The sequence below is a fragment of the Schistocerca nitens genome, chromosome 6 (genome assembly GCF_023898315.1).
Source record: "Schistocerca nitens isolate TAMUIC-IGC-003100 chromosome 6, iqSchNite1.1, whole genome shotgun sequence".
Classification (NCBI taxonomy): Eukaryota; Metazoa; Arthropoda; class Insecta; order Orthoptera; family Acrididae; genus Schistocerca; species Schistocerca nitens.
In genome coordinates, this window is record NC_064619.1 from 589252357 (window position 1) to 589280250 (window position 27894).

The following is a 27894-nucleotide window of genomic DNA, read 5'->3' on the forward strand; positions in this document are numbered from 1 at the left end:
AGGGAAGGAGAGGGAAAGAATGACTCCTTACACTCTCCCTTAAAACCCACATCCTTTCATCTTTCCCTCTCCTTCCCTCTTTCCTGATGAAGCAACTGCTGGTTGCGAAAGTTTGAATTTTGTGTGTATGTTTGTGTGTCTATCAACCTGCTAGTGCTTTCGTTTGGTAAGTCAAATCATCTTTGTTTTTAGATATAATACTTGTGTGGATTAGAGATGGGCAAAACATTCAGAGATTGTCCCACAACTGCTCACTCAGTAGAATGAACTCTATCTTTTCCATGACTCACTACTCAATCGAGAAACTCAGTAAAAGGAAATCACCTTGCCTCTTTAATTCAGTTATCATACCTCTAAGTTCATCTCATGTAGTCCTATTCTGAAAGATCATAGAAAGGGAAGTAATATTGCTTGTGTTATTCCCGTAGTAGTTTTGAGATTTAAATGTTCTCCATTTCATCTACTGCCAAAATTAAAAATTTTACAACAAAATCCTAAATATTTTTTATTGAGAGGGAAAAATTGAAAATGAAGACTGAGTCATGTTCTTTTTTCATACTTTTATTGCATATGAGGTACAACATATGAAATATAAGTATCTACAGTTGTCATTTACTATAAGCATGACATTATATGTATCCAAGAAGGAAAAATTAAACAATATTATGATATATGCAAGCTACACAGGTAAAGTGCTGTCTTTTGTGATTGCAGTGAAGTCTGATTAACACCAAACACATTTTGCTTTGTTCTAAAGCAATTTCAGTGGCCATATTTTTTTTCCCCCCCTTCCTCATGACATTATTCACATTCTTCTACACAGGTGTGATGGATTTCAACACACAGCATTTTCATTAACAATATATGCATGTTTTCATGTTGTGAAGAACCGCTGACATCTTGCAAACAAAGATAAAATAATTGTGGCTTATAAATAAAATTTGGTTTGTTTTACTTAAAGGGAGTCAGTTTCTTTTGTCAGTGCATATTTGTGCTGCTTTTGAAAAGATATACTCACAGGGCATTGACATAGCTGAAATCCATAATATTTTCATTGAGTACAGCAATTCTCTGCTTTCCCACCATTTTAAGGAATTGCTGTTTCTAGGCAAATATTCCTCAGCTAAATATTTGTGTACTTCAACATTAGTTGCAAGTCCCGAGTCACGACTTTTTTGGAGCTGAAACCACCCTCCAGACAGCTGTTTTATCTAGTTCAAAAATAGCTGCATGTCATGGGTCATGACTTCCGTGGAACTGAGACCACACTCCAGACAGCTGTTAATGTTTTATGGACAATTTCTAAGGGAAACAATCTGTCTGTATCTTTAAAGAAAACAGAAGTTATGGCTTTCATGGGCCAGGAGCCAGTTCCCAGAAAAACAATAATAAATGACCAGAAAATAGAAAGAGTAAACTTGTTCAGTGTCTCACTCATATTAGAAATGGAAATACAAAAGAAAGTAGAAAGATTTAATTATATTAACAGAACAATGTATAGAAACTTCAGAACCAAAGTAAGAAGGGAAACTACCTAAGTAAGAAGGGAAACTACCTAAGTAAGAAGGGAAACTACCTAAGTAAGAAGGGAAACTACCTAAGTAAGAAGGGAAACTACCTAAGTAAGAAGGGAAACTACCTAAGTAAGAAGGGAAACTACCTAAGTAAGAAGGGAAACTACCTAAGTAAGAAGGGAAACTACCTAAGTAAGAAGGGAAACTACCCAAGTTCTATAAAACAATGTCAAAACCAATTATGACATTTGGAGGTGAATTGTGGACTGTAACAAAAAGAAATAAACAAAGAATTGGAGACGTGATACCTAAGAGGAGTATCTGGGTACACACACAATCTGACAGGAGGGTGAATGCTGACAGAAGAACAGCGGGTGAAAAACTTATATGAGCAGATCGACGAATGTAGGGGCTATGTTACAAGAATTCAATGTGACAGAATACCTGAATCAATGATGAATTATTACTTAGTGGGCATAATGTCTTTAGAAAGACTGAGGAAAAGGTGGAAAGGTGAATAATTCCAATCAATAGGGCGTACCTCGCAAGTGTCTAATATAAGCAGACAAGAGATGAAGACATATTAAAAATGTTATGATTTTTTAAAGTAACTGATGTAATAAGTTTTGAAATGATGTGTAAAACCCTGGTCCAATGTAAGAGGTGTCCTAAACGTATTAATCTGATTGGGGTAAATAAATGAAGTGGACAGAAGGCATGACTGTTCCTCATTTTTGTGACAGTACCCAGACAGCATCTGTCCCACATGTTAGTAGTGGCTGAATCAGTAATATTCCAGGCTAACAACCTGATCTTATTCTGGGAACTCAAGGATGACCCAAGATTTCTTACTCTCTGCAATTAACACCTTAAAATCACGAAATCGAAAGTTTGCACAATGGGTGCACTACCCTAGGTGATAACTCTGGTGAGAAATCCACCATTACATGTTGTAATGCATTGGGACCTAGGTTTCTGGAGGGTTCCATCATCTGTGGTGATGAAGAGATGGACTATACTGAAAACCCTTCTAAGTTTAAGTTCAAGAAGTAGTACTATTTTGGAACATTAAATGTAAATTCTCTTCTGAAAATTGGGAAACAGGAGGAACTTGAATTATTTCTACAGAAGAACCATATACAAATTTTAGCAGTGCAGGAAACAAGATTCTGTGTCAGTTACATAATTGACACAGAATATTTCAGAATTTATAAAGGGAAATCAATCATAAGAATAATGGAAGACGTGGCAATATTTGGAATAGCATTTTACATAAGCAAAAGAATTGTAGTGTCACAGAATTTACATTGAAGTCAGAAAGAGTGTGCATGTTAGCAGTAAAGTGCAAAAATGAAAGATGTACTCCTATAAATTACCATTCACCTATAAATGATAACAGAAGAAATCTGGCAAAAGTCAATCAGTTTTGCCGTCTTTTAGAATAAAATCTCCAACATACCTAAAAAAATGTTAAAATGCTTTATGATGGCTTCAATGTGCAAGTTTGGAAGGAAAACAAATTTAATATTGTAGGTAAATATCCAGCACACTTAAGAACAAGTAGAAATGGTGAAATACTGATCAATATGAGTAAAATGTTACACTTGAAACTGATGCTCACACATTTTCGCAAACTACCAAGAAAAGCCAAAACTTCTATATCTCCAAATCCAAACCTAAGAGAATTTCAACTGGATCACATAGCCATATATAAAAGGGATATCATGGAAATTATGAATGTTAAAGTAATCAGAGAAATGGGGAATTTGACCACATCATTAAATCTCTTGCATTAAAATGCAATTTCTCTCTTCTAAACCAAATAATAAAACCAAGAAAATAATCAGATACAGCTCCACTATACCTAATATTACAAGAAAATATAGAAAAATTTAGAGAAGAAACTGAGACAAAAAACAAGGTGATTGACATGAACTCCAGGTATGAATTACTACAGCAGCAGAGAAAACTGCCCATGAAAACATGCTGGATCGAAGAGTGTGAAGAAGCTCTAGTACAAACAGCTCAAAAATTGAGGAAATGGAGATGAGGGGGGAAAAAAAACGCTTACAAGGGAACCTCCCCATCGCACCCCCCTCAGATTTAGTTATAAGCTGGCACAGTGGATAGGCCTTGAGAAACTGAACACAGATCAATCGAGAAAACAGGAAGAAGTTGTGTGGAACTATGGAAAAAAATAAGCAAAATATACAAACTGAGTTGTCCATGCGCAAGATAAGCAACATCAAGTATATTCTTGGCTTAGTAGCGCCGTGGTCCCGTGGTTAGCGTGAGCAGCTGCTGAACGAAAGGTCCTTGGTTCAAATCTTCCCTCGAGTGAGAAGTTTAATTTTCTATTTTGAGACAATTATCAAAGTTCAGGTACTCGCACATAATCAACTTCGCTCTCCAAAATTCCAGTTCATGTTCAGATTTGCTTGGACATATGCAGGATTTGACGGTCTACACGCGGAAGAATTTGAAAACGTTAAAAACATACGTTTTGACAGAGCACAGGGAAAACTGTGCGACTGTGAAACTGTTGCATTTATTTGTTGCAGTTTATGTGACAAACTCTTATATTTTCATCACTTTTTTGGAAGTGATTATGACATCCACAAGAAAACCTAAATCGGGCAAGGTAGAAGAATCTTTTCACCCATTCGCCAAGTGTACAAGTTAGGTGGGTCGACAACATATTCCTATCATGTGACGCACATGCCGTCACCAGTGTCGTATAGAATATACCAGAGGTGTTTTCCTGTGGAGGAACTTGTTGACCTATGACCTTGCGATCAAATGTTTTCGGTTCCCATTGGAGACGCACGTCCTTTCGTCTACTAATCGCACGGTTTTGCGATGCGGTCGCAGAATACGGACACTAAACTTATTACAGTGAACAGAGACGTCAATGAACGAATGGACAGTTCATAACTTTGCGAAAATAAAGAAGGTAAAATTTTCACTCATGGGAAGACATGAACCAAGGATCTTTCGTTCCGCAGCTGCTCACGCTAACCACGAGACCACGGCGCAATTGAGCCCACAACGTACTTAATGTTACGTATCTTGCGCATGGACTACTCAGTTTGTATATTTTGCTTATTTTTTTCATAGTTCCACACAACTTCTTCCTGTTTTCTCGATTGATCTGTGTTCAGTTTTTCAAGGCCTATCCACTGTGCCAACTTATAACTAAATCTGAGGGGGGTGCGATGGGGAGGTTCCCTTGTTAGAAGAATTCTGAAGACAAACAAAAAAAACATTAAAAATAGTCTGAAAAAAATCAAAAGAACCTTTGAAAAACTTCAGCTGATGGAAATACTAGAAAACTTTACCAAAAATAATAGCACTAGAAATTTTTACCAACTTTTAAACATGTACGTAAAGGGTATCAAGCACAAAGTATTTGGTTCAAAGATGATGAAAATGGCAAAAAAAGGATTAAATAACAAAGAAAATTGCAAAATACTGGCAAATTTTTCACAGGTCACTGTCCAGTTCCAACAATTAAATTGGAATTTCCAGCAATACCATAAAATCTTGAGTAAGATTTCCCACCAATAGAGTAAGATATTCATGAAGTCATCAAATCTCTCAGCAACAACAAAGCAAGTAGTGAAGAATCCATTACAGCAGAATTATTGAAATAGTCAGAACTAAAGATTATAAATGACCTTCAACTGCTTTTTGAGAACATTTGGAAAACTGAAAATATTCCACAAGGGTGAAAAATATCATTAATCCACCTGCTACATAAAAAGGGAGACAATCAAAAGTCAACAATTACAAAGGAGTGCCACCTCTGCCAGTTGCATACAAAACATATCAAAAATTTTCCTTGACAGAGTTATAGAAGCCTTAGACAAACAACTGGGAAAACATCAGGGAGTTTTTCGAAAAGGAAGATCTTGCACAGAGCAGATTTTTAAGTTAAAATCAATAATTCGCCACAGAATGTTAACCAGCAAACCTATAATAGTATCATTTATTGATTCCAAAAAAGCATTTGATTTGGTAGACAGAGAAACAGTAGATCAAATCATTAGAGAATTTGGTGTTAAAGCAAAATTAGCAAACATAATTCATGAAGACGATATCTAAAGTTAAAATTATAAAAGAACTGCCTCAGATATTTGAAATAAAAACCGAAGTTAGACAAAGGGATGGTTTGTCACCTTTACTTTTTAACTGCATTGTAGAGAAAAGCATAAGGATTTGGAATTTGGAGCTAAAGAATCACAAAATTGAACCAAAAAGTGTAGGAAGGAAAACAAATGGAATTAAGGTATGCTGCATGGCTTTTGCAGACAATTTTGCAATACTTTCATAAAATCTGACAGATGCACTTATTCAAATAAATCTTCTGGAAGAAACAGCAAATACAGCTGGTCTCAAAGATTCAGCTGAAAAAACAAAATTCATGACAAGTATAAAAAAATGCATAAAAATTCACAGAAACACAAATAGATAAAATAGTATGAGTAAGTAAATTCAGATATCTTGGGGAACTATACAACAGAATGGGCTAGAAAAATTTGCTATAGATGTAAGAGTTAACAAAATGGGGAGATGATGATGATGTTTGGTTTGTGGGGCACTCAACTGGGCAGTCATGAGTGCCCGTACAAAGTCCGAATTATTACACAGTCCTATCTAGCCATTGTCACGAATGATGATGATAAAATGATGAGGACAACACAAACACCCAGTCCCTGGGTGGAGAAAAATTCCCAAGCCAGCTGTGAATCGAACCCGGAACCCCATGATACAGGGGCAGCAACACTAGCCACTAGACCATGAGCTGCAAACCAAAATGGAGAGAGTATATGGTTTCACAAAGAATATTCACAAGAAGAGATGCAAAACTATAAAAACAAAACTAAAACACTATACCTCTGTGGTACAGTTGGAATATTTATATGGGTGTGAATGCCTAACAATGAAATATAAGATGGACTGAATAGAGGTACATGAATACAGAAAGTTAGAAAAATAATTGGGGCAATACAAACTACACATGGCTAGAAAATGAGGAGATCTACAATTGAATGAAAACAGGTTCACAAAATAAATGTTCCTGTATTTCTGGAAGAAGAGATCAACAATACCATGGATTACAGCAATCAATAACATGATTACAGAAACAAGCAAAGACTTAGAAAGAAACATCATCAAAGAATTGGAAATATCAGACAGACATTGTTTCAAGAATAAAATGCTAAATTTAGAAAGCTTTCAGTGCAGAATAAATAAGAAATCAGGAACAACATGGACAGAAAAAAAGAAAAGTCAACATGGGGAGAAGATGAAGTACTGGAAAAATAGAAAACAGGGAAAGAGGAGGAACTGAAGTTGTTATGTGATCGTAGTTGGTCAATATGAAAATATATATATTATATATGCAAAAATAATTTTGTAAATACATACTGTTGTTATGATAAATAATAATATCCAGTGAAGCCGAACCTGAATAGAGAGGTACTGAGTCAAGGAAGTGAGCTACAAGCTAAATCGGAGAGGGAGCTAAGAGACAGAGCAGGGTGTCTCCAGAATCGCTTTATAATCTACTCCGTGCAATCGGCCGGCGGTCAGGAACAGCCGCTGAGCTATAGGGTGGCGTCGATTTGCGATCTACTCTGCATAATTCCGGGTTGGAGACCATTACTCCTGAGGCTCGTATAATCACCATCGTCATCATCTGAATTTGATCATATATCAATGAATAAGAAGTAACACCTCATTCAGTGGTGTGTAAATGTTTATTAGGCTTCTGAAATGTGAGATTTTATTTTCAGATTGTATCGGAAGTACAGTGTGTAAATGATAACTGTTTACTACATATCACAGTAGTGTGGAGTACGTCTAGATGAACAATTTGATGTGGGACACTTGTGGGCTGTCACTTGAGGAAACTACCTGAAATTGGCCAAAAAGCTACCTAATTTAACACGTATGCATGTCTCATGAGATTTTAGTATTCTCTCAATTTCATCATTCAAAGTATTAGTCCTAGACAAAAAGTAAGTTGGACCTTTTTGTAAGAAATGTAATGTAATTTAATTTAATTTTGTACTGGGATATGTTTTGAGTTATTCAATAAAACGTACAAAAGTTATCTTCAAACCAATCCCAACACTCATCTTTCTCCAATCAGGATTTGTAGTATGTCATTCATGGCAGTCCCACCTACCACAGTACAAAAATGTGCAACTACACAAATTATTTTTCCATATTCTACCCTTTTTGGTCCTTACAGACTGGGCTATTATACCACAGGCATAGTCAGCTGTTTTATTCGCATTAATTAAAACTTTTCCATGAGAGCAATGAAAGAAAAGAGACTGTTGTAAACGCTTTGCAGAAACTAATTATGTTTCCAGTTCAGTCTAAACTTAATGCTTACAAGCACAGTAGTTTTGTAATAAGAAGGCCAGACAAACAGAACAATTAAATTGTTAATTTTATGCGGCAAAAATTCACAAAACTGTGCGGTGAATTTACACAGATGTCCGTTTCACAATTTGAAAGCACATGACTAAGCTGGTGCTGGAATAGCCTAGTAGGTGATGAGTAAATACGGTTGATTGTGGGAACTAATTTATGTAGTCGCACAGTTTTGTACAGTGGTAGGAGGTAGTGCCATCAACAACATACAAGAAATGCTGACTGGTGAGTGATGAGTGTAATGGTGTGTGCATGTTTCAAGGTAACTTTCATATGTTTTTGTTAAATAAATTGAAAAAATGTGGCATTTAACAAAAATGTATCCCAATACAAAATTAAACCACATTAAATTTCCTAATTTCCTACAGAAAAGGTCCTTTTCATTTTTTCTCTTTGACTAATAATTTACATGAACAGAGTGTCACCAGAAAGACTTCATATGAGAGGAGCTAATGCTCTCTCTCTCTCTCTCTCTCTCTCTCTCTTTCAGAATCATCAACTGCTCACTCCTTAAAAGAATGTGGCTCTTTGAATCATTTCAGGAGTTTATCGCCCATCTCTGGTTTGGATTTAAAAAATTCAATACTAATTACAAGTGTAAATTGTGTGTTTTAGAAATCATTATCATTAGAGTTCACAGAATGAAATATATCATTTGGAGTGATTGGATTTGGAAATCAAACAGTACATGGAAATTATACTGAATTAATATGTGGCAGCAATGCTTTCTTGGAAGCTTAACCCATCATTACTGAAGATCTGTAGGTTACTCCACATTATATAAAAATGCACCACTTTATTTGCAGAATATCTCTTATGAGGCTTGGTTTGTATCAGTAGCCATTACTAATCTTTTCTCAAACAAAGATCTATGGCAGCAATCTAAGGTTCTAATGAAAGCTCCAGTAGTACCCTACACCTCAGTTACTGAAAACATAAAATCCATACACTTTGGTTTAAGATACAAATACTTCAGAATTAAGGCCAGAAAAATGACCTATGTGTAGGACCAGCTTATCTGGAACTAGGGCTGACATATATGAAAGTCACTTGGAAGTTAAACTTGGTTCAAGAAAATTTTTTATTCCTGAAGTTACATGAATAAAGAAAATATGGAAGAAAAAAGGGGCACAATGAAATAGACAGCACAGTGATTAAAACAGTTCCCTTGTTACCAGCCACATTCAGGTTTCCTGTGCTTTCTTGAAACCGCATATGGCTAATGTGGAGATGGTTCTTTTTAAAAGAAGTCAGTTTCTAGAACAAATCAGTTTCTGTCCCAGTCAGAGCTTGTGCTCTGTTTGTAATGAACTTCTCATCAACAGGACATTAAACCCTAATCTTTGTACCTTCAAAATTATTCTACATCATCATCATTGACTGAAACCTTAACAAGCTAAACAGGGTGCTCTCAGGTTTTCATGTCAGTAGGGGCTAAACATTTTCTGCATAAATCTGCATGAGGGCATTGTTATCTGATCATTTTGTCCTTTTGGTTTCTAAAGTGCACTTTTAGTACCTGGTCAGTTTTATAACCATAAAAAAGCCATAAGCGTAATTAGAGCAAAATATGTTTTTACATTCCCAGATGTTATATTTTCTGCCATTTATGTTATTTTCTGTTGGTCCTATAGTAAGCCCAAGCCTCCCAAGCAATTCTTTTCCTGCCAGTAAAATTTTCATATGGATACATTTCCCAACCTTTGCTCTTTTGAACAGCTGCCACAAGCTTCAACATTAGTTTTTAAATTCATTTACATAGAAACGACATCTCTTTCCCCTCTCCCACAATCTGTAAAATAATGTTTAACATAAAACTGTACAGTTTGTTTCAGAATCAAAATCATTTTTGGGTCTATGAGAAATATAGGTGTATTCATACTGTCTTGTCACCTGGTTGTACTCTAAAATGCTGTAAAACATCAAAAACATCATTTTAATTTGTTTTTCCTGTTGAGGACAAATCATGTAATGCACAAAGTAACTCAAAAGAACCATCGATTTCAACTTAATGCAATTACTTTGTACTAATTTCACAAGATTCTCACTTACAAGTAGTCCTACGTTGTAACGTTAACAAAATTAGTTTATGTTTCAACTGCATCTTTAAGCCATTCAGAAACCCTATGCATTTTTGCAGATATGTGAAACTTTTTGAAATTGATGATTGGAGGGCTTGTGAATGTGCCACTACCATGCATTGAATATGAGCAACAAAGCACACACAACCTACGAAGTATGCCTTTAACTGCTTTTGAATAAACCAGCTAGTCAGTGGACATGAGAATGTCATTTACATCGTACTTAAAAGTAGAATATTTGTCAATGGATTCAATAAACTACTGTACTATCCCAAAACCATAGCACATTTAATAATGGGTGTATCGTCAAGTGCAATTTGGTGTCCATTTTATAGAGCATGATCTGCTACTGCTGATTTCTCTTGATACCATACACAGAAATACTGCTCATTTTCTACACAGTGGTCACATAGCGTCTGACATAGAACTATCCACACTGATACAGGATTTTATATACTCTACTCCTAGCATTCTAAGACCTACATGCCTTTCACGGACCTCATGAGGGGTCAGCTAATCTTTCCAGTGAGCGAGCCACAGAAGGACAAAAAAGCACGCTTCTTTGTGTCCTCCTTGGGGGACTTCTGCTCTGGTGTCATTAAAGAGAGGGCTTGTGAAATCTGTTGGTTGTTGTACCCATTTTCTGTAAGTATTTTTTGTATGTGGCTCATCTCTTTCAGCAGGTTGTCAGCATATGGAACAGGTTCCACACAAACCACTAAGGTCCTCAGAATAGAATATTTCTGTGATGGGTGTTGGTAGCTGGTAGGCTGCAGATATCTCATTAGAGAGGCATTCTTGCCCAAGTGTGTTACATATTTGCAGAAGTGAATATGAAATTGTTCAAATTAAGGCTGTTTTATAACCATTACTAAAGGAAAGCCACTCACCCTTGGATCGCATAAGATGACTTCTTGCTTCTACCAACAAGTATTGATAGGTTGCCACACACCACAAATGAACACCCCTTCAGCAAATAAAAAGAAATAACAATGTGCTACTTTGAATTAGCACCTGACAGTTGTTAATCATTATTTGAATCCTGAAAGAGTAAGCTTTTACAAGTATGTTTTGTCACGTAACTATTGCTTCACCAATAGCCAGTTGAGATTTATGAAGACATGTGCACCAAGTGACATGGGAACTGGGAGGATGACTAATTCCCTGGGAAGGCAACATTTCCAAGGCAGAGCTCTCACCATGAATATCCTCCTTAACAGGAGCATGTGCACATGTAGTGTTTCCTCACTCGCTCAAACAGCAACTTCATTTCCTGTTATAGCTTATCAATAATGTCCAGAGTTTGTGGACATGCAATCTTTCTTTCCTTATGCACTACACATTGTTCACAAGCACTAAAATCCAAAATATTCTAGCTGCAGAAGTATAAATTTGATTTTGCATTTTTGTCATATAGGTACTGTACTGTATTTAAGTTTTCAATGATGTCTTTTTAAGATTTTACTTCCTTTCTTAGATGTTTGTGTTTAACATTTATTTTTTTTAGATTTGTTTGTCAAACTAAAGGAAAACAGGAAAGTACATACTCCATTTGTATGAGCAAATGTTACAAATTTTTGTAACTGCAAGCATGTATTATCCAACAAAGATGTTACCTGTCTTTTGAGAACCCCTGCATGTTGATGGCTTACACTACAGTAGCACTAAGATGGTCACATGCAGAATGAGGTTTCTTATAGAAAAATATGGTGATTTTAATTTAATCAAACTCTTTGTAATTTCAGTTCCAACCTCCTTTAAGGTTTTACATTACTCTGGTTAATTTTATTACTCACTTTACAGATGCTTTAAATTGTTTTCACATAATTTTCTCAACATTTTCAGGTCACTTTAGTTCATAAAAGATTTGGGTACTTTTTCATATTCATGAGCTAAATGAAACCTCATTAGGGGCAGTTGCCCCCCCACTGCCCCTCCTCTCCCTCTCCCCCCCCCCCTCCCACCCCCTGCAGGTGCACTTGGAGCTATAATACTCTGTCATGGACTGTGTGAAACTATAAGTGATACAGTAAATAGTCTAGATAATCAGGAGACTGAGTAATAAGAAAAAAGTAATTGGTATATGACTCTCACCAGGTACACATGACACAGCTCAGCTGACATGTAGCATTTAAGTACATCATAGTTTGTTCTTACAGTGTTCTTACCTCCATGTACTGTATCTCCACCCCATTGCCTGCCTTCAGTGAGTTAGACTCTAGACAGCCATGCTGCAATTATTTCTTTATCCATCATCATACCATAACAACTATTTATTGCTATCTTTCATCAGCCAACTGATATTTTGACATCAGAGTCTCAACTTTCGCGTGCTCTTTTGAACATTTGTAAAAATGGTAATGCAAAGTCCTGGTGGAATTTAAGTAACTTAAAGAGTAAAGGTCACAACTCACTGAACAGCAGAGGTGCCAAGTTCTCAAAAGATACAAACAAGACAGAGAACTTTGCTAACTTTTGAACGAATCCTTTTTCAGAGCTGTAGATTACAACCCCCCCCCCCCCCACACACACACACACAAAATACATGGTCTGGGAAAATGACAGAACAGCCAATTATGTTCCCATGCTTGGAAGCGTGTTAATCATTGTGCCATTAGCTGTTATAGTACTCTTAACATACAGTTTAGTTTCTTGTGTGAAAGTAATTTAAAAATTTGTCCTGAAACTTTTAGTCTGCCAGAATGACTACTCACTCTAATGCTGCAGCAGATCCTTCATATCTACTGTGTGTTATTCTCTACCTTCAGCTGTTTTACTTTGATACCTGGGGCTCTCTGGCAGTTCAGGAGTAGTTGCTCTGCAGTAGGGTGAGCAACAATTGTAGGCACTGGAGAGACTTTGCCCGACTTGACTTTAAAGACATGTTGCCCAGTAATTAGCCACTGTTGTGCATTGACAGGCAGCTCACTAGCTTTGACACAGAGGCTAGAGATAGAGCTTGTCATCTAAGTATGGTAGTGCAGATCTCATTGCGGCACAAAATAAAGGGATCAGAACAGTGAAGTTGTTTAATATAAAAGTATCACTGTTAGCTGTTTGGCTTAATGTGAATAAAAATTTAAAAGTTAACTTCAGCACTGAGGAAAGCAGTACAGGATTTGGAAAAAAAAAGTGTGATTTATTGTGTCATAATAGTTCTTTCCAGAAAAACAATACAAATGCTACAGTCCCAAGAGCAGAATCAGTCAACTGTAGACTAGTGGTGCAATAGCTGTGTTATACTGATCGTTTTTGGTATCACAGATTGCAGGAAAGCAGGACGTGGGGGGCAGGGGGTCGGGAGAGGGCAGAGTGTCTAACCACAGTGTCTTTAACAGAAACACAGAATGATAAGAGAAACAAAAATGGCTTTGTGGCTTATCAGGCAAATGTTTGGCTATAAATACAGAGTGTTCGATCGTCAATGAGCCCTAGGACTTTCTGTCCCTTATTACTTCTTTAACCTCTTTAAACAATTTTGTATGTGTGAAAAATCTCAAGTTACACCATAGTTCAGAGCAAACATTAAATTGTAGGTTCCCTGATAAAGTGCTGGATTTTATTTCAGGATTGAGGACAACCTTCCTTTAGAAGGCTGAATGGGAAGGTCAGACATCCAAACATCAGACCAGAGTATTAGTAATATTCTTTAGGTAAGTCATAAGTCAAAGACAGGAGCCATAATTTCAAAATGTGTATCACATTTCAATTAATTAATATTTACAGGGAGCTACTTTTCAAAAATTGAAGAGAGCTTACCTCAAGTAGGTTGATAGTCCCAACAATGTTATTTTTGTAATACAGCAGTGGAACTTGCATTGATTCTCCAACTGCTTTCATTGATGCAAAATGAATAACACAGTCAATCTTGTGCTGCAAAGATAAATTTTAAGTCTTCATACATGAAAATTATTCAGCAACTTTATAAAATTTCAGTTTTCTATGCATCTACTACTAGTCTAACCTGCCACGAAACATGAAATTACGATTACGGTTGTGTATATACAGAAAAGAATAAACCAACATTAAACTTTAACTGTTACAGGTAAAAGAAATTTTGGTCTTCGAGGTTTTATATTAGCAATAAATTTTAACCACATGCAGAAAAGAGTGAAAAAGAGAAGATTGCAAATGTAATGGTAAATAACAAAAATTTTAGTTATCTAGTTTTATGCCTATATTTGTGACTCAGTTTGTGCAGATAGGCTGATTAAATCTACCTGTTCTGAATGTTTTGTGGATGTAATGTTACACATCCAACATACTGAGAATTTTTCTACAGATATTGCTATCACCAGAAAATTGTTTCCAAATGCATATCCCCAGTTACTGAAGTAAAGTTAGACACTTTTTAACTGATTCAAATTAAAAAGTAAAACAGTTTCTACTGAACAAAATAAAAGTTCAGAAATTGCCAGAGACAAATCAGTGTGTACACTAGAATGACAAGTATCAGTGCACAGTGTATATATGATACAAGTGCAGACTCAGTAAAAGTCTACATTAGGGCTAGTGTCATACTTAAGTGTTTAATGCAACAATGTTGTCAGCACTTGCTGTGAGGTATAATGTGTGTCACCTGCTGGGCCTGTGCAGCCAATGAGAGAATAGTGGACAAATGACTTGTTTCAAAGGAATATAGTCACATTTTCATTTCAGTATATCACTACCTTCAAACCTGTAACGCATTCTAAAGAAATAGCAAAATATTTTGCCAACTAAGATGATTAAGTTTTTTCATATGTAAATTTGTTGTATTCAAACGTAACCTAGGTCTCAGGTTAAGCTACAGATCAGTGTGTCATCATCACCCCAACCAGTTATTTTAGCTTTCACATTAGTTGGCTTCACCAGCCCAACCTACAATACATCAAGAAATATTCCATGCTGTAGAAAATAAATCATTAATTATATTTGATTATGCCCAAGTCATCATGCAGATCAACTGTTTACAGGATACCACCATAAAAGATGCTATAGAAATTGAAACAGGAAATAAATAAATAAACAGAAAATACCATCAGTAATAGTAGTGACCTGCAACCGAGTAAAGTAAAAGAGGATGCAGGGCTAAAATATTGCCACATGTGGTGGTAGATTTGGCGCCAGTGGCATGACAACCAGTAGTGTGGATCTATAATTATGGTGCCATGAATCACATAGCAGTCAGTCACAGGCCTACTACTTGACAATGACTGGGGAGTACTAGGGTGAAAAGTCATGGACTTTGATTATGTAACATAGCTGGAAAGCCAATTAGATTTTACTAACAGCATGAAGCTATCCATTTTTGCAAATGATCTAAGAAAACTTCACGGATGCAATCTGCTGAATATTCACTGTAGTATAAGAACACTAATAAAACTAGATTCACTAAATAACTCTCAATCTCTTGAAAACTTTCAAGTTATAAATGAGGTTCTGCTACTGTGGGAACTGACCTCTGCCATGTATTTCACAGTCAATTACAGATTCTGTCTTTTAACACTTATTATCAGAATATAATTTGGAAGCTTTGCTCTGCCATTAGATAATAACTGGTATGTTTACTTTGGCAGCAAAGTGTTTGCATTTATAACATTAATATCACAGAAGCAACCAGTGTAAACACAGTGTAAAAAAAGGTTAAGATTTGATTAATAACAATAAATTTTGTACATTGTCACTTTCTGTATAAGCCGCAACTATCAGTTGCAGCTTATAGTAGTACCAGAATCATTAATCTTACACAATAACATTCAAAGTAACACAAATTTACAGTGTGTTGCAGTTTGTGATAAAACAGACCAGTAGTTGACTTAGCAATAAATGCAAACAAGTAAATTCTGTATCATAGCTACAGACAGTAGTAAGTTGTTAGGTAAAGCTCCTTATCCACCACATAAATCACTTAAATCAACCATTTTTAACCCACAAGGAACAAAAGTTATACATGCTGACATAATTTTCGTAAAAAGGAGGCCAGTGATACTTACTTTACTAAATATCTCTTCTAGTTTTGACTTGTCCAAAAGATCACACTGATAGAATATCACTGGTTTCCCTGTTATTTGCTCTACTCTCTTCAGACTAGGTGCTTCTCCATGTTCTCCATTCACAGAATTTGCAAAATTATCAATGGCAATGACACTGTAGCCAGCCTCAAGTAGTTCTACAATACAGTGACTTCCAATGTAACCAGCACCTCCAGTTACAAACACAGTGTTAAAATTTGCCATTTTGTGATCTGAAAGGTAAATGTAAGATAAGAAAATTAAAACTGAAATGATATTAAACTGTTAAATTACTGCATAATGCTAATGAAAGGGCCTAGGAAACGTGCAAGACTTACTGAAATTACATTTAATATGTCTTTCAAAAGCACAGGCAGTTGCCAATGACTAGGCTTCCGTACACCCAACATTATCCCGGACAGTCCCAGTTTTTTTAGTGCTGTATATATAATGTTAGTGGGAATATAAATTTTGGAAATTGTGCAGTCTCAGTAACAATGAACATGTTTATTGCACCCTGTGTACAGGAGAATTTTCCGAAACTTCCAGGCAGATTAAAACTGTGTGCCAGACTGAGACTCAGACTCGAACTCGGGACCTTTGCCTTTCACGGGCAAGTGCTCTACCATCTGAGCTACCCAAGCACGGCTCATGCTCCGTACTCACAGCTTTACTTCTGCCAGTACCTCGTCTCCTATCTTTTTTCTGTTGCACATAAAGGAAAGGGTGGTATTAAAGAGCATGTGAAAACAGCTAAACACAGGAATGCTGTTAATGCTACAGCTTCCAAACAGAGATATTTTTAAAATTAAAGATGTGAATAACAGTCATTTGACTTGTGCTGCTAGATATATTACATTTTCATACCACAATGTTATACACAAATACAGTTCTGATAAAGAGTCATGTCTAGTGAAAAATACATACATAACAAAAACAATCAATTTTGGACAATATAATGAAACTGGATAGATAAAAAATCTACTCACCAAGCAGTGGCAGAACACACAAAGAAAAGAAGGTTGCCTAATTATAACCTTCTTTTACGTGTGTGTTCTGCCGCTGCTTTGTGAGTAGATTTCTTATCTGAAACATACAAATAAATGTATAAAGTTAATGTTTCAGCAATTTGTTTTAACTATGTCTTGAATTGGACCAAAATGAACATGGAAATATGTTCTGAAATGGACCCAAAAATATGATAAGCCAACTATTTACAAGATTTATATTACATAACATGATACTATCCCAGCTTTTGGAACTGTTAGTCCTTACTCAGGTAGGGGTGAGGGACATAGTGGGGAAGGTTAGAAAGAAAGGCCAATCACTCGGACATCAGGATTGATTTCTCAATTGAATTTTGCTTTGCTATAATACACAGCACGTTAATACAGCCAGCAATATCCTAACAGTGGAGCCAAGTACAGTTTTCATATAATTTTCCATTTAATTTAAGTGTGTGTTCCACTACTCTTATTCCTTCAGTGGGAGAGGGAGGGGGAGAGAGAGGGGGGGGAGAGAGAGGGGGGGAGAGAGAGGGGGGGAGAGAGAGGGGGGGAGAGAGGGGTGGAGGGGGAGGGGTTGCAACATGTGATGTCTGAGAAGATAAAAAAAGATGAAACCCAAAATGATCAGGGACGAAATATGGTGTGGATATGGTAGGAAATTAGAAAAAGAATAGTTTATAAAAAGGTGAGTCACAGGAAACAGTAGTTGTAAGGTGGATATAGAAATTCATGAAAACTGTTATAGCAGAGCAGAAGAAGATTGAAGATGCAGAGAACAGTAGGTTTAACTCATTGAAAACTAAATTGGATAAATTTCTAGAGGATGTACCCATGAGCCACATGATCATACTAGTGATGTGACAAATAAATGTCATGTTGCATAACTCCCATAATGAAAGGGAGCCTCCAGGGATGTAGACCAAGTCCAGAGCATCCACCAAACCAGAAGCATGCACTGCTCACTACATCTGTGAGGTATACCGACAACAAATTATGGCTTGTGTTAAATTGAAATATACTCATGTCCAGAAATAAAATAAACGCATTGTGCGATTAGAGATAGGACATTCATATTCACAGGACATGTAAATTAGTATGTTCTGCAGAAATAATTAGCATTTGAATCATGCCAGCCAATGGGTTCATGATTAACATCAATAATGCAGCACACCACCACCTACCTGCAGCTCTCGTTGTCGCTATAAACCTAAGGTAATGGATCAGTGTGACTTGAGAAGGCATGCAGGATGCCCCGCAGACATATAAGCAAACCAAACCATCAAATCAGTGGGTTTGAGAGAGAGCATATTATTGGCATGAAAGAATATGATGCATCCATCAAGGAAATTTCTGTTGTGTAGGACAAAGCATTTTGGCAGTGCAACAGGTGTGTGCAGAATGGTTCACGGTGGGCTGTAGACCACAATGATATGCATCAGGTTGCACCGGCTAGACCACTCCCCGAGAAGATCAACACCTCATCTGAATGGCACTGTAGGACAGATCTGTGTTCTCCTCGGCTGTGGTGCAACAGTTTAACACATCATACACTATCAGAGGTGACAGTCCATTGCCATTTATTATGGCATGGGTTACACGTGCATCATCCACTTCTCTGCCTACCTTTGACGAATGTGCACAAACAATGTCACTGGGGACAGGAATGGCATCGGGTAGTGTTTTCAGATGAATCCAGGTTTTGATTGTTTCAAAATGATGGCTACGTTTTGGTTCACTGCAGATAGGAAGAGCAGCATCACAGTGACTGCATTCACACAAGACATATAGCACCAACTCAAGGCCTCATGGTGCAGGTGCTATTGGGTACAGCCACAAATCACAGCTGGTGCATGTCCAGGGCACTGTGACCAGTGCTTCGTGAATGACATCCTGCAACCCGTAGCCACACCATTTCTGCACAACACCCCAGATACCATTTTTCAGTAACAAAATGCACGGCCACTTGTTACACAAACACATGCTTTCTTGGTGTCAGCCTTTTGCCATGGCCCACCTGATCATCAGACTTATCACCAGTTGAAAATGTGTGGGATATGGTGAAATGATGGTGGCACTGCTATGACCCAGTTCCAACCACCATACATGAACCAGGTGATTGCATTTTGGATGGTTATACCACAGGATGCCATTCACGCCTTATGCACATTGATACCACCATGCATGGAACAAGTTAAGGGCCCGTGGTGGACCCAGTGCCTACTAGACAACAGGACACGTACTGTACCTTGGTGACTGAAATGCTAACCATTTCTGCAGAACATACTAATGTTCATGTCCTGTGAATATGAATGTCCTGTCTCTAGTCATTCAAGGTGCTGTGTGTTTTTTTTTTTTTTTTTTTTGTTTTCCCCTGAACATGAGTGTATATTTTTGTGGACATAAAATGCTAGCCAATATTTTGGTGTCTGTTGTTATCAACTGCATTACTAAATGCTGGAGAGTAAGCCTTGTACACAAAATACTAATAATACAGCCCAGTGAGTTATCACATGAATACTTCCACCTGCAACTTCATTCTAAGCATTTATGTTGCTTTCCTAGTTTGTGAGACCATATCAGCTGTCTACATATTAGAAAAGTTGAGTTTCTAATAACTACACTCTGGCCACTGGTTGTTCTTAATTGGACTGAAGTAGTCCTTTATTTTGAATTCTCCACTACTACACAGTTTCAATTGTGTAGTTATTATGAAGTGAGTGTGGTATAATCCTTCAGATGGTTTTTGGATACTGCCAAAATGTTTGTTTACTCACACACTGCTGTAATGTTGTGGATTGGCAGGGCTTCCAAATTAACAAGACACCAAGTGATTCCTGAACAGCAGCGATGTAATACACCACTTACATGTTAAAGCATACTGAACCAGGGCTCGTATCCTGGATGCACTCTTGCATCTTTGATCAAAAACTTATTAAAATCTGTTGTATATCTCTGATCATGCTCACTATGTTACTGAGTAAAGGAAGGCAAGAAAGAAGATTATAATTTGTACATCTCTGATGGTAATGTTGCCAAACAATTTCTCTAGATGCTAGAAGTGAGAAATCACTAAGTATCACACTGTATATTGCAAAGGTCAGTTTTCGAGTAAAGATATAACTGCGCTTTGTGCTTAGTTGACACCTTCTAAATACACGTTAATTCGTTTTTACATCAATGAATGTTCGCTATCTTCTGTCACCAAGCAGTTTTCTTGCAGTACCAGAGGCCGTCTTCGTGCGAACGCGCTTAAAAGAAAATTGTCTCAGGTTGTTGTCTCCGCATGACATTGACCTTGCACTTGAACGTGGAGCAGGCGACCATATGATGCGCGCAGTTCAATGACCTTTATACTGAGAATGCGCAGAATCCTACGGTTTGCCGGAAACCTGTTCCCACGGCAGTATCTCGTACTGTACAAGCGGGTCGCCTCTGTATAGGATGCACAGAAGCCGTCTGCGTCTTCCGCTTACAATCTCACAAAAAGTTATTTCCCAGAAGTTGAGAATGTTTACCGCTATTACCTCTCTCACGATCGTGCTTACGGCTTCAAGACACCGTTGGTGGGCAGTGCACGGTCATGCGACGACAGTCATGTCTCAACTTTCTCACGGCACGTATACGGCCAAGGACTGCAGTACTTGACACCTATTTCATAATCTCACGCGTGCAAGGAATCGAGATGCGCATCGCTCGTCTGCGAAATCCTGTGCGAAGCTCTTCCGCACGCGCGTCGAAGTCGCTGGCGATAAAACAGTTTACACTAGACGTTGTTTTCAGTGGCTGCGCCGCTTCTCACGTTTTTCTCGACCGGACTACGCGGAACGGGCACGTGACGCAACTTTTGACAAATGCAGCACATGTGTTGCAGATTAAGCAACTGCAGGACCGGGAGCTTACAATCTCTTCACACTTCATCATTCGAAGGACACTCACAGCTACGAAGTACACTATGAACGAGGTAGCTAGAGGTAGCTTTTCCTTTTTATTTTCACTTGAAGTTTTCCTAAGGTTCAGTTAATTGTCGTGTGCAGCCAGAATGAAATTGGGCGGAGATTCCAACAAACGTATACAGTGACGATGCTCCCGTAATTCCTCATATGAATATTGTAACATAATGTCAGTTGCTGAAAGTGGAACAGATAGATTAATGCGTTTAAGCCAATGGATTTGTCGGACGAGTAGAGTGAACTCTTACCTGTAATGGGGCACGAGACGGCACTGCCTGCGACTGGAGGGGACTGGAGGATCTTCTTCACGCTCGCGCTAGGCGCGTCCTGGCAGCCTTCGCATCACACGCCCGTGTTGCCAAAGCTACTGCCCCCGCCACCACCTGTGACGCGGCGCGAGCTGTCAGTGGTGCGTGACGTCACAGCCCCCTCCAGGCTCCAGCAGCCGCCGCCGTTGTACAATTGCCGGAACTGTTGCTGTGCGTCCGTATTGCGTTGCTGAAATTGCGTGACTCACGGATTCGGACGTGGCAGGGTAACGGAAACACCGACACTGTTAGAACGGGGGAATTCATGGATCATAAATAAAACTGTGCAGCGTAAGCTGCGAAATTTGCGTGGACAGCTTCCAGACGGCTGGAGTCAGTAAGATGCAACTAAATAAACAGAAGTCCACCGAAGACAGTTGAAATGATCAGATAAAAGAATTCATAGCAAAGTAAACTACACTTTGTTTTTAAAGATTCCTATATTACACGGTGACCCAAAACTCCGTTAACATTTGAAAATGAACTAATTCACGGAATAATGTAGGTAGAGAGGTAGTGCCTGAAATCTATGTACTTTTAATAAAGACATTGGTGATGAGCAAATCACTGACCTAATTCGTTTGCTAAGAGTAGTGTTAAATATTTTGTTTACAGTGGCAAGCTATGCCATCAGCCTGACGGCCTGGCAATGGATGATCCACTGGCAGGCATCTTGGCAGATATTTTCATTAATTCGCCAGAATAAAACTCCTTCAGTGATTTTTCGGCTGCTGATCTCGGCATTTTGTCATATTCTCGGTACTTAGACAACATTTTGATCGTATACAGCTGTTCCCTGGAAGAAAGTGACATTTGTTTGAAATTTTTAATAGTCTTCAGGAAAAAAAATCAGCTTCACTGTGAACTAGAAAATAACGATCGTCAGCTCCATTACTTGGACCTTAGTATTGCTGTTGACGACAGACTTTCCTACGGTATTTTTCGAAGAGCCACTAATACACGTCAGATGTGCCCGCTAGTTCTGTACATCCTCAGTCCCTGACAAGCTTAATGAAGAGCTGACTTTAATAAAAACTGTTGCAGTTAATAACGCCTATGATTCTTCGTTAGTTGAAAAGACCTTCGAAGTTAATACTGACGCTAAAACGACCAATTTAGGCATAGGTGCTGTTTCTGACAATAACAAGTTTCTTCTATTCTATTTTTAAGCCCTATTTACCATAGAATTCGTCGTCTTCTAGTTAAAAAATGTAGATGCAAAGTTACCTTTTCCACTAACAGTAACTCGCAAAAAAATGTTATTCACAGTCTCAAGTCCACAGTTGCTCCTATACACAGTTCAGAAGTTAATAAAATCATTTATGATACGTGTCCCGTTTTTTCTATAGGACAAACTGGAAGATCTTTCAGTGTCAGTACAAGAAACATTTATTGGTAAAAAGAGGCACTAATGTACGTAATTCCACTTTTGCTGATCATCTGTTAGTTTTCGGTCACAAACCGAAAAGCGTTGAAGAAATTTCCATTTTGCGTAGGGAAAAGAAAGGTCACGGGCTCGACGTACTCGAAGAGCTGGAGATTTTCAAACGGAACTATGGCCTCATCCTCAATGAACAGTTACGTAAGAATAATTTTTTCAGTGTCTTTAATGCATTACTCGCGGAATTTTGATTCGTTTATTTTCTACTACGTTTTCCTGCCTCTAGTTCCGGGAAATCTTTTTCTTCGAATCTCATTGATGTGTACTACTTAATGCAGATATTTTTTGGATTGTCTAGTTCTTTGTGTACATATTATATAATATCCTGTGATTTACGTAATGATAATTTCTATAAAGCCTAATAGGTGGCTCTATTACACTTAATTTGATTGACTTTTTTGTAATTTCAAAAATACATTAAGCACTCTTCCTTTGTATTTTGTTTTTATAATTAACTGTATTTTAATTCAATTATTTCTGTTATAATGTCTCAAATGGGCACGTGTCACTGTCCGCACCCTATATGTGAAGCAACTTGTCTTCGTGGCAGCAATTTAAGCCACTGGGCCGACCAGTCTGATGACGTTTCTAGCAAGGCATACGTGCTAAAGGCCGCAAAGTGTTTAATTCTAATTTTTGACGTGAGCATATCTGCTGGAAACTTCGATCATTGTTTTCTCGCAATGTAACTTTCCGCAAGTAACTTTGTATCCCATGACAATTGTCATCTCGGTTAGTATTTTTGTCAGACTTCATTTTCTAGTGATTATTTTATAGGGTTTCTTAAAATTTCACTCTGATTAAAACATTCTTAGAGGTGATGGTTAGTGTTTATCGTCCCGTCGACAACGAGGTCATTAGAGACGGAGCTCATGCTCAGGTTAGGGAAGGATTGGGAAGGAAATCGGCCGTGCCCTTTCAAAGAACCATCCCGGCATTTGCCTGAAGCGATTTAGGGAAATCACGGAAAACCTAAATCAGGATGGCTGGAGACGGGATTGAACCGTCGTCCTCCCGAATGCGAGTCCAGTGTGCTAACCACTGCGCCACCTCGCTCGGTTTCTTAGAGGTGTCGAAACATCGTTCAATGTACCAAACAGTTATTTACAACTGATTGGCCGTGTGATTCCTATGCTGAAACTTATATACGGTTGCTGAGAGATAGCCATGTTTAAAACTGTGATGTGGGGTTTTATTGAAACCAGAAACGAGTGCAAAACGCGAACACATGGTTCTGGACAGCGGGGTGCTGCTTTTCAAACTGTCAGCGTGACGGGTGCGCGGTTCAGCCGTACGTCACACATTCGTATCATCCCTACACTGGCTGATAAACATATGCTGGAAAGTACGACTTTTATACAGGATGGCACTCCATCCATATTGCTACACGCGTGGAAGATCTCTCGCGCACATCGTTTGCTGAGGGTTGCGTTCCGAGCCGCCACTTCGTTATGCATAGCCCCCTCCACACCTCAATCCGTGTGATTATTGGTCACGGGGTTACCTGGAGTCGCAAGTCTACCGCGATTGTCCGACCGCATTTGGGATGTTAAAAGACAACATCCGACGGCAGTTTCTCACCAGACCTACGGATATGACTGTACAGTGCTGTTCAGAACATTGCCCCTCGACTACAGGTATTGCTGATGAAGGACGGCGAGTCGAGCATTTGTTATTAAGAACATCGTCTTTGCTAAAAATCGATTGTTATGCTTATTATTGCTTTTATATCATATGATGAGCCATCTGTTGGTTATTTTGTGCACGTTGTTTTGGTTTCAATAAAACCCCATGTTGCCGGCCTGGGTGGCCGAGCGGTTCTAGGCGCTACAGTCTCGAACCGCGCGACCGCTACGGTGACAGGTTCGAATCCTGCCTCGGGCATGGATGTGTGTGATGTCCTTAGGTTAGTTAGATTTAAGTAGTTCTAAGTTCTAGGGTACTGATGACCTCCGAAGTTAAATCCCGTAGTGCTCACAGCCATTTGAACCAAAACCCTATGTCATTTCAAGCATGTGTGTCAATTTTTACATTTCTATCTACATTACTGGGTCAAGTACTGAATTTTCAAATCTTCACCCACATCTACTTCTACGTGGATACTCTGCAAATGCAACTTAAGTGGCTGGCAGAGGGTTGATCGAACCACCTTCACGGTAATTCTCTATTATTCCACCGCTCGAACAGCGCGCGGAGAAAACGAATACCTATATCTTTCCGCGTGAGCTCTGATTTCCCTTATTTTATTATTATGGTCGCTTCTCCCTATGTACATCAGTGTCAACAAAATATTTTCGATTTCGGAGGAAGAAGTTGGTGATTGAAATTTCGTGATAAGCTCCCACCGCAACAAGAAAAGCCTTTGTTAAAACAAAGGTCCACCCCAAATTCTGTATCGTGTCCGTGACACTCTCTCCCCTGTTTGTCGATGATACAAAACATGCCGTTCTTCTTTGAACTTTCTCGATTCCGTTAACGGTATCTGGTAAGGAGCTCAGACCGCACAGCAGTAGTCCAAAAGAGGACGACAAGCGTAGTGCAGGCAGTCTCTTTAGTAGATCTGTTGCATTTTCTAAGTGCTCTGCCAATAAATCGCAGTCTTTGGTTCGCCTTTCCCACAACATTTTCTATGAGATCTTTCCAATTTAAGTTGTTCGTAATTGTAATTCCAAGCTATTTAGTTGAATTACTGATGGAGGGCGCCACGAACTTGTAAGTCATTTTCAGCCAGGTGTCCGAATACTTTTGATCACGTAGTATACGTATGTCCCTACATTACTCTACGAATTTCAGTTGCACTACTGTTAAATACTTGGATCTCACTCTTATCGTAAAATGCATGGGAATAACATTGCATGGGCATTGAAGTGGTTTTACAGATAGACGTCTACTTGCTATGGATATAAGGACATCTCTGAATCGCTTAAAGCATTACGGAGGGTCAGCCCCAGCTTAAGCCCATCCTGAAAACTGTTATCAAAATTAAGATCACGAAATCGGCATATCACGACTGGAATCGCGAGTGGAACAAGGCTGCACCAAAATAAAGAAAGCTACGCATTTCCCGCAGGCCGTGGTTCAATCATGTAAAACTTAGCAAATTCCCGGTGTCATCCATAATCCACGTGAGGCTGACATGCGAATGTTAGCCTGTACATTTCAATAGCTTGAAATTTCTGTGGAACACGTGATCAGGACCAAAATCACAATGTCAACTTGAACTATGCACAAAGCATAAGCAAGCACAAGACAGAAAATTGATTACAAGATGGATTACTTTACGTACGTCTGTCCCTGCAAATTTGAATTACACTATCATAAATACTTGGAAGAAGTATACAGATGTGAAAACACGTTACAGTTTTAGTGGACTAAAGATCTGTTAAGTTGTCTGATCATCTCAGACTAGAACAGACTGATATTACAATGTGTAATATTTAGTGCATCTTACACAGCAATATTCTTTTCCGTTTTGTGTCTACGAATAGTGTTGTTAAAATCTCTCTAAAAGAAAGTGGTAGATTTTATAATATAAATATACACTGATTAGCCAGAACATTTATGACCACCGACCTACTATCGACATAAAACTGACCACACAATAGCAGCGTCACCCGGCGACGAATGACTGCTGGTCAGACACACGCACGATGCATGTAGTATCGTAGAATGGGGAGGGCGTGCAATCTATGAGTTTGACCGAAGGTAGATTGTGATGGCCGGGAGGTTCGGCACGAGCATTTCGGAAACTTCGTCTCTTCTCGGGTGTTCGAGGAGTGCTGTAGTGAGTGTCTTCAACACGTGGCGAAACCAAGGTGAAGCCACGTCCAGATGTCGGACGTCAAAGACTGGGCAGACTGGTAGAACAGGAAAGGCGTCGAACTGTGGCGGAGTTAACATCAGACGTTAATGCTGGGCAGAGTAGAAGTGTGTCTGAACACACAGCGCACCGAACACTCCTAACGATGTGCCTCTACAGCCGACACCCATGCATATGCCAATGTTAACACCACGACATCGGTAAGTACGACTAAAATGAGCACGTGACCATCGGCACTGGACGTTTCAGTGGCAGAGCGTTGCATTGTCTGATGAATTCCGATACCTTCGTCATCACGCCGATGTGAGAGCGCGAATTCGTCGTCTTTCAGGGGAACAGCTCCTTGACAACTGTACTGCTGGATAGATACGAGCTGTCGGCGGCTCTATTACGCTCTAGGGAACATTCACTTGGGCATCCATGGGTCCAGTGGAGCTCGTGTAAGGCACGATGACGGCCAAGGAGTATCGTACACTGGTTGCAGACTACGTACACCCTTTCATGGCGATCAAGTTTCCCGACGGCAGTGGCATTTTTCACTAAGGTAATGCGCCCTGCCACAAGGCCAGAGGTGTGATGAACTGGTTCGGGGAACACAGTTGCATGTTCCAGTTGATGTACTGACCTCCCACCTCGCCAGATCTGAACCCGATCGAACATCTCTGGGATGTGACTGAACGTGGCGTCAGAGCTCATCGCCCCTCTTCCCGGAATTTCCGGTAATCACGTGACTTGTGTGAGTAGATATGGTGCCAGCTTCCTCCAGCGACCTACCAAGTTCTCATTGCTTCCATGCTATAACGCGTCGCCGCTGTTATCCTTGCCAAAGATGGACATACTGGCTATTAGGTATGTGGTCATAATGCTCTGGCTGATCAGTCTGTACTCTTATTCCACACACCAACTTGAGTAGTCGCTTGGTTGCCACTGCGCCCCAGTAATTTTACAAATTCCGCAGGAAAGTTATCATCTATACCTGCAAGGCTACCAATGCTCTGTTAAACACTCACTGTGTCGGCCGGGATGGCCGAGCGGTTCTAGGCGCTACAGTCTGGCACCGCGCGACCGCTACGGTCGCAGGTTCGAATCCTGCCTCGGGCATGGATGTGTGTGATGTCCTTAGGTTAGTTAGGTTTAAGTAGTTCTAAGTTCTAGGGGACTGATGACCTCAGATATTTAGTCCCATAGTGCTCAGAGCCATTTGGACACTCACTGTAATAATGGATCGCCCATTCACCTATATTTTCCAACTCGACTCCTATTTCTTCTTCTGTAGTGACAGTAGACAGTCCTTCCCACTCGTATAGGCCTTCAATGTACACTCTGCAACTGT

General features: G+C 38.9%; 2 protein-coding genes across 3 annotated transcripts in view; one reads left to right on the forward strand and one right to left on the reverse strand.

The window, feature by feature from the left end:
• LOC126263734 (N(6)-adenine-specific methyltransferase METTL4) overlaps positions 1-13720 on the forward strand; it is a 106923-nt gene extending 93203 nt beyond the window's left edge. The window contains exon 6 of the mRNA XM_049960905.1: positions 13611-13720. Within this exon, the coding sequence (XP_049816862.1) occupies position 13611 (1 nt within the window). The 3' untranslated portion in view covers positions 13612-13720. The remainder of the gene's footprint in view (positions 1-13610) is intronic.
• The window catches only part of LOC126263735 (UDP-glucose 4-epimerase-like), a 37651-nt gene extending 16281 nt beyond the window's left edge, over positions 1-21370 (reverse strand). For both annotated transcript variants that reach the window (XM_049960907.1, XM_049960908.1), the window contains exons 1-3: positions 21241-21370; positions 16018-16268; positions 13802-13915 (exon numbers count right to left, since the gene is read on the reverse strand). In XM_049960907.1, the coding sequence (XP_049816864.1) occupies positions 13802-13915; positions 16018-16260 (357 nt within the window). In that variant the 5' untranslated portion in view covers positions 16261-16268; positions 21241-21370. The remainder of the gene's footprint in view (positions 1-13801; positions 13916-16017; positions 16269-21240) is intronic.
• Between the last annotated feature and the right edge of the window lie 6524 nt (positions 21371-27894).